This window comes from Labrus bergylta, chromosome 5 (assembly GCF_963930695.1).
Source record: "Labrus bergylta chromosome 5, fLabBer1.1, whole genome shotgun sequence".
Taxonomy (NCBI): domain Eukaryota; kingdom Metazoa; phylum Chordata; class Actinopteri; order Labriformes; family Labridae; genus Labrus; species Labrus bergylta.
The window spans coordinates 22,855,590-22,867,634 of NC_089199.1; the positions used below are offsets into that span (position 1 = coordinate 22,855,590).

A 12,045-nucleotide genomic window follows, 5' to 3' on the forward strand; every position below is an offset into this window, starting at 1 on the left:
AACAAACAAACAAAAGAATGAAAAAATGAAAAAAGATGATATAATAAATAGATTATAAATAGCCTAGATGAAAATAAGTCACAATGCAAAACCCTCTTTGAAATTTGGAATGAAATTGAATATTTTGCACCATATGAACTACAACATATTTTAATCTTATGTTTGTTTTTGTAGAAATTGAACGATCCAAACACACAAATTTTCTTCTCTATTATTAATTGTAGTATGTACCAGTTTCTTTCATATCTTATATTTATCTGATAATTTTCGGTCTGAAATATATTGTGTTGTTTGACAGTTTAAACATTTTAAATAAAGGAAATGGTAACGAAGAGGGGCTACATGTGAAGCATGTCATGTGATAATACTAATTAATGACAACCATTGGAAGAAATACGTAAGTGGGAGTTTCTGCTTTGATGGCAGGTTTACTCTAAATATTTAATTATTTATTCTTTCTTTTGAGTGTGCTTGGTGCTTACGGGATGTTTTTTTTAGTTTTATTTTGGTAGTCAGACCTCGGTTCCCGTGTCTCTTGCTCAGGTGATGTAAACAGGAAGTGTTGCTCTGTCTCTTGCTGTTGTTGGCAGAAATTACGTTTTGTTTTCTGTGCATTGTCTCCAGTCTGTGTGTAGTTTATGAAGTATGTTGAAGTCGATTGAAAGTCTTATAAAGGAACAGTTTATAACAATCTTAAACTTCTTCGAGCAGATTTGAAGACTCTTATAAGCGTTTACTAATGTTTTTACCACATCTCCACAAAAATCTTTATCGATTATTTGTTTCAGTTCAAGGTCCTTCATTTCTTTCTTTTTCATTTCCTTATATTCCCCATCAAATTACTGATGAAGATACTTTCTGTTTTATTTCACCCTAAACGTTTTAATGTCAAGGCAACCGCTTCAAGCTCTTCAGAAAAATCTGTGTTATAAAAACTACGGTGGCCGAGAAGCGCAAACCGAAATGACAAAGTGTTCAACACTTTTACTAAGCTTGAGACAAATGTACATTTTCACATTTTATTCAAACAAATTAAAAGAGCAAAACACTTTAACCGAGGACAAAACTAGTACATTTAAATAACTAATATAGCTACAAGATGTGAAACATTTTCTTTTTTTACTCCCTCCCGCCCACTACGCTCTGCCAATGAAAGGTGTCTGATCCAACCTTCACAACAGGGTCCTAAGTCTCTGTCGCCCCCCGGTGGTGGAATTAACTTCCAAACTCCATTCGATCTGCAGAGTCCCTCTGCACCTTTAAGAAAAAGCTAAAGACCCAGCTCTTTCATGAATACCTACTAACTTAATGATGATGGTCTCGATATCATTGATGATGATGATGGTTGTGACGATGGTTTTGTTGATAACGATGACTTATAAGATGGTTTCTATACTGATTAGAGCTCTCAAGAACTGACGTCAATGTTGTGCTTTGCCTCTGGTCACGTCCTGTCAGCACCTGTGTGTCCAATCGGACTCAAAGCTGATCGTTTGCTCTTACTGACATTGTTCCCTTTTTTCTAGATCCTTGCTCGTGTTGTTCTTACTCTCTGATGTACGTCGCTTTGGATAAAAGCGTCTGCTCAGTGAATTGTAGAATTTTAACGACCGCTGACACAAATTTACAACGGGCCAAAACTGAGATAACCTGGAATTGAACACTTTTCTGGCAAGTCGTTTATAAATTTGTCTCAGCGCTCGTTAAAGTGTTTCAAATATGTGTGTGTGTGTGTGTGTGTGTGTGTGTGTGTGTGTGTGTGTGTGTGTGTGTGTGTGTGTGTGTGTGTGTGTGTGTGTGTGTGTGTGTGTGTGTGTGTGTGTGTGTCAGTTGGCCCCTCAAGGGGCCCGTTTCTGAAAGGTTTTGTGCAAACTCTGAGTCAGTTAACCCTGAAATGAGGGAAGCTCTGGGTATTCCATTTCAGAAGAGGAGGTCACTCAAACGTGAGAAAGAGTGGAGGACATAAACTTGCAGACTCTCAGGAAGTGAAAGGTGAGAATTGCTGACACAGCGAGTCGTTGTCATGAGGTTAGTGTTTGTTCCTCAGGTTTGAAGTGATTTGTGACAGTGTTTGGTGTATGTGTGTGTCTGGGAAAAGAGAAGTTCTCCCGCTCTGCATAACCATCCCAAACCCTTTTACCACACACACACACACACACACACACACACACACACACACACACACACACACACACACACACACACACACACACACACGCACACACATATAGAGAAGTTTATGGTGTGTTTCAGGGAAATCACAGCAGAGTGAGACATCACGTCCTCTCTGTAGGTTTTCTTCACGCGGACGATTACAGCAACATCTAAGCAGATTACACAACAGTCCATGAACTGTGCATTATCATTATAATGTGATCAGTTAAAAACAATAAAAAACTGAAAATTCAACAAAAGATTAAACCTCAAAAGGTGTGTTTTATGTATTTATTTCTGAGCATTTTACATATTTCTTGAACGTAAACACTACATTTTTGAACATTAAACCGAATAACTCTACTCTCATTTCAACATGAGCAGATTGCATTTGTGAAACCAAAATATTTGAGACTTTTGTGTATATGATTGTTTGGATTTGTTAAGGGCAAATGTGGCTCAGTGGTAGGGTTGGTTGTTTCTCAACTTCAAGGTCGGGGGTCTGATGTGTCTTTGGGCAACACACTTAACCCCAAGTTGTTCTTTATTAGTCAAGGAGCCAGAATTTGAGCCTGTCAAAGATTTTTTAAAGAAAGGTTGTCCATTACGTTGCCAAGTTTAAAAAGTCTGGTGATCAACACCTTTATCTAATCAATAATGGTGTTTCCACACATGCACAAAGATCCTGAAAATTACTTTGGGCAGCTGTGGATCAGTGATAGGCCTAGATGTTGACCCTGTCTGCTGCCAGCGTGGAGTCTCTCTCTCTCTCAGAACACTGAGCAGAAGAAGTCACTGAAGCCATGCTGTGCCTGCCCAGAGACAAAGAAAGTCAGGGATATACTGTAAGTGAAATGTGAAGATGAAGTCTCTGCTGTTTTTTTTTTTAATTTGCAGAATATGAGAAATGTGTAAATTGCTGTGTGAAACTTAATAAAAGTCCTATGCAATAAAAAAAAGAAGTAACTTCTTTACTTTGAGGAAACGTAAAAGCAAATGACAAGCTTTTGTTTAGTTTTCTGTTCTCTGAATGAACCATGAAGTGGAACCTGACGTCCAAAACAGGAAATGAAAGTATAAACAGAGCTGGTGTTCACTATTAAGAGGGACGACAGGCAGACACTGAGAGGACACAGGCGCTTCACTGCAGAGACTCTGTTCCTGTGAGGATGAGGATGAAGCTGGTTTACGTTCCTGTCCTGTTGGCTCTGATGTCAGCAGGGCTGCTCAGCACGATCTCCAGACTCACATCAGCTTCTCAGCTTCCTGCTACAACCGCACCACCATCTACTACTGCTGCATCATGGACCACAGCAGGTATCACACACCTTATAATGTCAAAGAGATGTTTAAGACTTACCATAGCCATAGACAGTATAAATAATCTTCACTTCACTTCTATACACGTGTGGTGGTGACTGTGTCTGCAGAGACCCTGTCCTCTGACTGGTTGTTTTATATTTTGGTTAACGTTGGCACGTTTCTGGTTGGGGAGTGGATGTGTTTCCCCTCAGCCAATGACAGCACACAGGTGAGTTTGGGTGTGGAGTTGGCCTCATTTCTGTTGGATTGGCAGGTGCTAAACACCCGCGGTTAGCTTGTGCAAGGGTGCTAAATTATTTGCTTTTCCATTACAGCAAATAGGTATCCTGCAGTGTAGGTACAAGAAGTTAAAGTACACACAAAGTCCTTTAGTGGGCGTACTTTTGTATTCAAGACAACACTGACCGAGACCAAGGCACACCCGAGATTAAAGTGCTCCAAGACCAAGACAAGACCGAGACCTTAAGGGATCAAGACAGAGTAAAGACCGAGACCAAGGCAGGGCGAGACCGAGACAAGACCAAGACCATAAATGTCAATGAATAATCCTCATCTTGTGTGCAGGGGGAGTGCCACTCACCTAGACCGTAACAACGGGAAGGTTAAGGCCGTAACCGGGGAATAAAAATCAAATTATGAATGAATTGAAGTTATTTGTTTTCTTTCTAATCACAGTAATGACGCGGAATTAGACGATCAGTGGTTTTGATTTATCCGGAGTCCGCCCTGTCTGAGACCCAGACAAGACCTTCAAAAAGACCAATTTCAAGTACAACAACACTAAGTGGGCGCTCTGCTGGAGAAGACGCCAGGAGGAGGGGCCAATTTGAGTTGTGTGTTTACAAGCTACAGACTCCAGCTTTAAGGCTTAATATAAATAAAACAGATGCATTATATAATGATGAAACCTTGTACATCTCTCATGAATAGAGACCAAAAACATTTTTTGTGCCTGGGTGTAAACAGATATTTATGCTGTACAAATTGCCATTATACTATGGGCCTTAAAGGGATTGACTTGCTTTTGAAGCCAGCCTCTAGTGGACACTCGAGGAATTGCCATTTTTTTACACTTCAGCATTGGATTTATTTTTCAACACAGGAGGTTTCTGCTTGGGAATAACACCTTGTTGTTTATGGGATTTGTTGACAGTGATAAAATATTCTTGTGCCACCTGGTTTACACTGCAATAATGATAAAAAAAAAAAACAGCTCTAATTGAAATATTGCACTTTGACTTTTGTATGGTATAGATCTGTGAGTTAGCCTTTATAAAAAAAATCCAAAGAATAGATGAGAAAAATATATTTTAGAGTATTCTGAGTTCTGACAATGTGTTAACGCTCTTTCTTTCTTCAGGACCTTCTGGAAGAAATTTAAATGGGAAGATGTTCACTTTGAATTTCAATAAAGGAGGAATATCTCTCTACGCCCCAAACTTTACTCCTCAGCCCACATCCTGGCCTGTCCCTACTAGCTACAGATACCACAGATACAACACTGCCCGGCCATACATCCCCTACAGGTACCGGGGATACATCACCCCCACTCCATACATCCCCTACAGGTACCGGGGATACATCACCCCCACTCCATACATCCCCTACAGGTACCGGGGATACAACACCCCCTCTCCATACATCCCCTACAGGTACCGGGGATACAACACCCCCACTCCATACATCCCCTACAGGTACCGGGGATACAACACCCCCTCTCCATACATCCCCTACAGGTACCGGGGATACATCACCCCCACTCCATACATCCCCTACAGGTACCGGGGATACATCACCCCCACTCCATACATCCCCTACAGGTACCGGGGATACATCACCCCCACTCCATACATCCCCTACAGGTACCGGGGATACAACACCCCCTCTCCATACATCCCCTACAAGAACCACAGATACAACACTGCCCGGCCATACATTCCCGACAGGTACCGGGGATACATCACCCCCACTCCATACATCCCCTACAGGTACTGGGGATACAACACCCCCACTCCATACATCCCCTACAGGTACCGGGGATACAACACTGCCCGGCCATACATTCATGACAGGTACCGGGGATACATCACCCCCACTCCATACATTCACGACAGGTACCGGGGATACATCACCCCCACTCCATACATCCCCTACAGGTACCGGGGATACATCACCCCCACTCCATACATCCCCGACAGGAACCGTGGATACAAAACCGCCTGGCCATACATTCCCGACTGGAACCTCGAATACATCACCCCCACTCCATACATTCCCTACAGGGACCAGGGATACAACACCGCCTGGCCTTCCACTGCGCCACCCTACACCGCCTCCCCTCCGACCCCTACCAAAGGTAAGGCTATCCAACCCTAACTGGTCTATTGTTGAATTCCAACCAGAAGTCAACGCAAACAAGTTTCAGGTTACATAATTTACATATTAAGCAATACTACAGGTCTGTTGGGCAGTGGGCCCACCAGAGAATAAACTAATAAGGTGTCTTTTTTTTGTCTTGCATCATCATTTCTAAGAGTTTTTATACATGTTAGTTGTTCTATTTTGGTAAAGTTGTATCAGTTTCTCTGTGTTCAGATTATTGATTGTATATCAACATGGACATCATGTCTCCGTCCACTTCCGTTGTACAGAATTGAAACCAAAATACCCCTGCAACAGTTGCTGACTTATTGCGCTTGTTCAGAAATATTTGGAGCCAAGAAATGCTCAGAAGGGAGCTGGCCATAGAATTGACCTCACGCCCTTTCCACTCACCAAAATACAAATTTGACTTACAGATAAAATTCTAGTGTCTGTTTGGAGCAGACTCTCACGTTTATAGACAGTTCAATGACTGCTTTGTTAGTTTTGGTTCTCGGCTTTCCTCCTCTACTTTGCTAATCCGCTGTTAACGCTGTAAAGCCCTATTTTAACCAAGTGGCCCAGTTGAGTTCAATTCGATACTGTAATTATTTATTGTCGTTTCCACAGACAAAAGTTTGGAAAGCCACAGAAATGACCAATTCGTACCGTCCTACTTTTTTTCTACCCTTTTGTTGGGGTACCAAAGGTCAGGATTCGACCACAAAGGCTGGAGCTAGAAACACTGCAGTCCAGCAAATGGTTGAAAGAAGCATCACTTTGTGTGACAGCAGTAATAAAAGACAAACACAAAGCGCGCCATGTTTAATTTTCCAATGGATTTCAAGAGAGTCATTTCAGGGCTGTTTTTATAGACTGTAAATATAAATGAAAGTTTTTGAAGGAAAAAAAAGGAGCTGTTTCTAGTTTGCTTAACTTGTTACATCATTACGCCTCTGCAGGTGTGTCGGTGTGTCTGCGTCTCCTCAACGACTTTCAGAGAGAATATAAGCCCACAGTCTTCACCCTCAGTCCATCCACAAGTCCGCTGTCACTGCGAGTCTATGACAGTGATCGATATGCTCTTGCTTATAGCACGTACAGCCAGGACAACATTTTGCTGCGGCCTGACATAAGACTCTGGTCAAACACCAAGCCAGAAATCTGGACCAGAATCTGTGTAACTGTGGATGGTTTGAAGAATGTGGCCCAGATGTTTAAAGGCCCCGATATGAGCATCAGGAAGATGCTTTCTACTCAGGTGAGGACTCTTACTGAAGTCATTTTTGACTCTTTCAGCCTGAATCAGAGATTTTTGAGGTATGGAAGATGGCAAAGGTCTCAAACAGGCTGAGAATAACCCTGCGTTTAAATAACAGATTCCCTGTGAAGACAGCAGCTAGCTATAAAAGACTTCCAGACAAAACGTTTCCTTCACCTGATGAGAAATTGGATTTTTTTGGGTTATCTCAATTAACACAATCTGCATACAACTGCAACTAAGAAGCATAGGCCTCAAGATGGTCAGGCTGCTCCTCAAGTTGTTAGTAGGACCACAATCTCTGAACCCGTCAATGATATGTGCATTTGCAAACGATGGCCAACTTCATGGAAATTCCTTGTAGCCATAAAAGCCTTCCAGCCAAGACTTCCTTTTCTTTGTGCTACATTGTTTGAAAGTCTAATCAGCATCTTAAGAGAGCTATTGGTCGGGGCGGCTGTGGATCAGTTGGTAGAGTTGGTCGTCTCGCAACCGTACAGTAAGGTCAGGAGTTTGATCCCCAGCTCCTGCAGCAACATGTCTGATGTGTCTTTGTACCTGGAACATGTTTTGAGCCTCTGGCTGAAACCTAAACAAGCTTAATCCAACTGGTCCAGAATGCAGCAGCTAGGCTTCTGACTGGGTTTGACAGACGACATCACATCCCTCCTGTCCTTGCTTCCCTCCACTGGCTACCTGTCACTTTTAGAATTGATTTTAAGATCTTACTGATCACTTTTAAAGCTCCTCTTGGCCTTGCCCCGAGTTACATTTGTGAAATTTTAACCCCCTACCAACCTTCTCGTGACCTCAGATCCTCAGACAGTGCCCTTCTGGTTGTTCCAAAGTCGAGGCTCAAATCTAAACCGAGCCTTTGCGATCAGAGCCCCTCGACTTTGGAACAACCTGCCTGAGGAGATAAGATTTATCTACTCCTTTTATCGTTTAACTCTTCAGCTCTCTGTTGCTTTATTCATTTAACCAATCTCCTGTTTATCCCTTCTTTTTATCTTCATTCTGTGTTTACAGCCTGTGATGTGATGTCGTCCCACTCTCCCTCAATTTTAATTTTGCTCTCATGGTTGATTTTAAACTACTGGTAATTTTCCTTCATTGTATTGAACTGCCTCTCCATACCTGCCTGTTGAATCTATATTATTCCTGTTATTTGCATTTTTACAATTTTGCCCTCTCTGTTTGGCCCCTCTGTTGATCTCTGTTCTGTTGTCGTGCTGCTGTATTTGCTCTGTCTGTCAAAGCACTATATAAAGGTGCTATATAAATAAAGCTATTATCAATGAGGCACCGTCCTGTCAGTGTGAACACAGTGCTAAGAACAACAAACCCAGAGGGAGTTTGACTTCACTTTTCTTTAGGTTGTTTTTATAAAGCTGATGGGCACAATATGTCTCTAATTTGATTTATCTGCTGTGTGTGTGTGTCCATGTTTGTGTGTGTTCAGTATGTGTGGTCAGGTGAGCCTGTGATTGAGTTTCCAGCTTTTGATGGTCAGCTGACAGACGTCCAGGTGTGGGATTATCCTCTCCGCTACAAAGAAGTCTTCAACTACATGACCAGGAGTACCTTTGAGTATGTACTCGTTGGTGTGTGTGTGTGTGTGTGTGTGTGCAGATCTTTTAGTAAGTATTTTTCAGGTTGCAGGAGAAAAGATCGAATAAGTTCTGGTTTAAAGGTTACAGCTGTATGAAAAAACTTTCAACCAGGTTTATAGTAAACCGTCTGCATACATGAGATATAAACATAAAGTCTTTTCCTAAAAATGTCTTGATAGATCTCGTTTAATCTGTATTTGGACTCGATTTAAACTCTTCTTCATCTGCGTCTTAACATTGTTGTTGGATAAATAATCGTTTTGGGCTTGTGAAAGAACCCTAATTCTAAAAACATATTTGTCTTTTTCAGGTCATGGAGTTCTGGAAATGTCCTCACCTGGTCCTCCATCAACTACTCTTTCAGAGGAAACGCACTATTGGAGGACGTCTATGAGAACCAGGCAAAGCAGCGAATCAGCAGCAGCCGAGGGAGAGGGCGGCGCCCAAAGGAAAAAAAGATGTCCAGAAAGTGTGTGAAAGTGAAGGACAAGAAACAATGTAAAATGAACAATTAAAGACTTGGATTCATTGCATTTACTAAAAGAAATTTCTAAGACAAGATACAAAAACAAGTTTCAGTTTCAACATTTGTAAAACTCAGGGTTGGTTATTTTTTATTTTTCATTCAAACACTTAGGCTAATAATGAAACTTATTCATTTCATGGTTTTGCTTATTTAAAAGATATGCAGATGAATTCTGAACCTTTTGGCGTTCCATAGATTCTGTGTATGGGCGCTTCAGACAGAAATAAACCTTAAAGTGGCTGCTGATATCTGCACCAGGAAATGAAAGTACACAAGCTGAATTGCAGTCAACTTAGAAGGTCTTCAGAAGTTTTAACTGTTGGCAAACAACTTATGGGGTTTGAGGCCCTCAAGGTCATCTTTTGTCATATTGTTTATTTGTTCCATTTTTAGTGTGACTAACGCAATTCATCGACTTTTTTTTCTATAACTGCATGTAATCGTACTGACAAAATTAACTATTTGCAAAAATGCTAGTGAGACGTAGACATATTATGATCCTGTTGGCGTTCCATATACTGTAAATAATGCAGCTTGGCTACTTACGTATATCTAAACTAAGAAAAGCAAAAAGCCTGTTCTGAAATGCATTTTTTTCAAAAGGCCATCAGACTTGTGAACTCTTAAATACTCTTGTTGATAAAATTCATGGTAACAGCTTATTAAACATTTGGTCACGGAGACTATTTATGACCCTGTCGGCCTTCTAAAGGTCTGTGGGGACTTCAGCCAGAAACGAAACTTAAGTGGTTACTGACGTCTGTACCAGGAACTGAAAGTACACAATCTAAAGTGCAGGCTGTTTACAGAAACCTCATACAGATAGACACTTTCACAGTGAGGACACAGACGATTCTTTGCAGAGACCCAGTGCGTGTGAGGATGAGGACGAAGCTGTTTTATGTTCCCATAGTGATGGCGCTGATGTCTGCAGCGCTGCTCATCACAAACTCTAGATTTAAATTGAGCACTCATCCTAAAACGACTGCATATGTACCCGATGCTGCAATTGATGAAGTATGGCCGACAACATCATGGACAACGCAAGGTATGCAAACATTGACTAAACACACAACACATTATTCACACTTTTATGTCATTGGGAAATTGGCCTGCTTACATTTAGAGGACACTCTGCAGCGTGTCTAGAATCTAAAAAGTCAAATGTAGCCTATGACATTAGTAAGATAACAAGTAAAAAACAAGAAACAAACGACGGCAGGTTCAGGTGAGAGGTCCGAGATTTCCAACTGGTAGGTAAGGAGGTCAGGACCCAGAAATGGGTCGCAGAGCTGTTTTTCTTTTTGTTCTGTGAGACGTTTTGTACCGTATGAGGTCTAAAAAGCATAATTCTTCATTAAATAAATGTGAATGTGAAAATAAACACTTCTGTAAACTGAAATCATGTGTCAGAGTTCACTTCCTGTTTTTATTCTTTGTTTTTGGGAAACTGATTATGTGACCCAGTTTCAGATATCAAACTAGCTCTGAGATTTAGATTTTGAAATTGTCTTTAGGTCCTGACAGAAATTAATAACTCATGTGCTCTGAAGAAGGAATGAAGAAAATCGGTCATCTGTTGCAGCTGTAAGCCTGTAAAAACTTCCACCAATGTCTGCCACGAGGTACCAATCTGATGAACCAATCACAGGCCTCCCTGTCTCCCCCGCTCGTTCTCTACCCCATTCATGCATGAGCCCACACTTAAAGCGACGAGCTGGGGTCCGCTTCTGGACCAACGCTCGTGCATGTAAGTGAAGGGGCGTGGCTTTTGAGGGAGCACAGAGGGGAGGGGGTGGGTGCAGACGGAGCACTGAGGGAATGCTACTTTCAAAATCAGTTGTTAGTTTTATGGTTTTATGACCAACCCAAAATGACCAACCCTGTCTTTAAATGTAACAATAAGAAAAAAGCAAACCTCCTGTATGTTATTATTCTGTGTAAATCCATTCCTTTTTGAATTATCAAAAATACATAAATAAATCACAGTAATGAATAATAGAGACTGACCGATTGATCTAGTAACTATCGTATTGGCTAATCTTATCTCTGATATGCACCCAATATTACTAGATTTATCACCAGTCAAATAGCATTTAATTTGAGTATCACTGTATTACGCTAGCTGTTATTTTTAACCAGCAGAGGGCGCTATAAGTACTAAAACAAGCATCATCACTCTCCAGGGTGTCAAACAATGATGCACTTACATGTGCAGTTACTTTCCACTTGAGTGACCATCTTGTCTTTGTTAAATATCTTTTCTACAAGTGTTTGATAACTGGATATGAGGGATAATTTATCTCTATTGATTGAACATAGATCAAAGAAAGATATCAGCCGATATTGATTTTTCTCTCTTATGTCAATATCAGTATCGGGCACAAAAATCTTATATCGGTCGGGCCATAGTGATAAACTATTTTTTCACTTTTAAATAAACTTGTGTGCAGTTTGTTCTGTCACGGTCCATGCCTACTTTGTTTACATTTCATGGGGGGCTGGATATTAAAGGAGCAATATGCAACTCTGACACCTAGTGTTTAAAATTGGTACTGCAGCCCAAATTAAAAACTTTAGATATCAGCCGATAGAGAGCTGTCTCCCCCCACCCCCTCCTCTCTAGAGTCCATGGGCACGTAGGTATCTGAACCAGTTCTCTTGCCCGCTTCCATCGCTGCAACACCTGTTGGTTTGCCATCTCACCCCTGTAACACCTTTGTTATTACCTCTGAAGGCGTCTTGAAAAAGCAGTTTATGGCTGCTGACATTACTTCTCTTTCTTTTTGCTCTCCAGGACCTGGAAT

At 41.2% G+C, this 12,045-nt stretch overlaps 2 protein-coding genes across 3 annotated transcripts in view; both read left to right on the plus strand.

Annotated features, from left to right (window-relative positions):
- Positions 1-3,266: 3,266 nt before the first annotated feature.
- Positions 3,267-10,640, plus strand: LOC136179259 (uncharacterized). Its single transcript, XM_065955222.1, has 5 exons — positions 3,267-3,471; positions 4,838-5,833; positions 6,801-7,099; positions 8,562-8,689; positions 9,023-10,640. Exons 1-5 carry the CDS (start codon positions 3,324-3,326, stop codon positions 9,225-9,227), a joined length of 1,776 nt encoding a protein of 591 aa, XP_065811294.1. The 5' UTR covers positions 3,267-3,323; the 3' UTR covers positions 9,228-10,640.
- The window catches only part of LOC109981766 (uncharacterized), a 6,219-nt gene continuing 4,294 nt past the window's right edge, over positions 10,121-12,045 (plus strand). For both annotated transcript variants that reach the window (XM_065955223.1, XM_065955224.1), the window contains exons 1-2: positions 10,121-10,286; positions 12,036-12,045. The exon at positions 12,036-12,045 is cut by the window's right edge and continues 320 nt beyond it. In XM_065955223.1, coding sequence (XP_065811295.1) covers positions 10,121-10,286; positions 12,036-12,045 — 176 coding nt within the window. The remainder of the gene's footprint in view (positions 10,287-12,035) is intronic.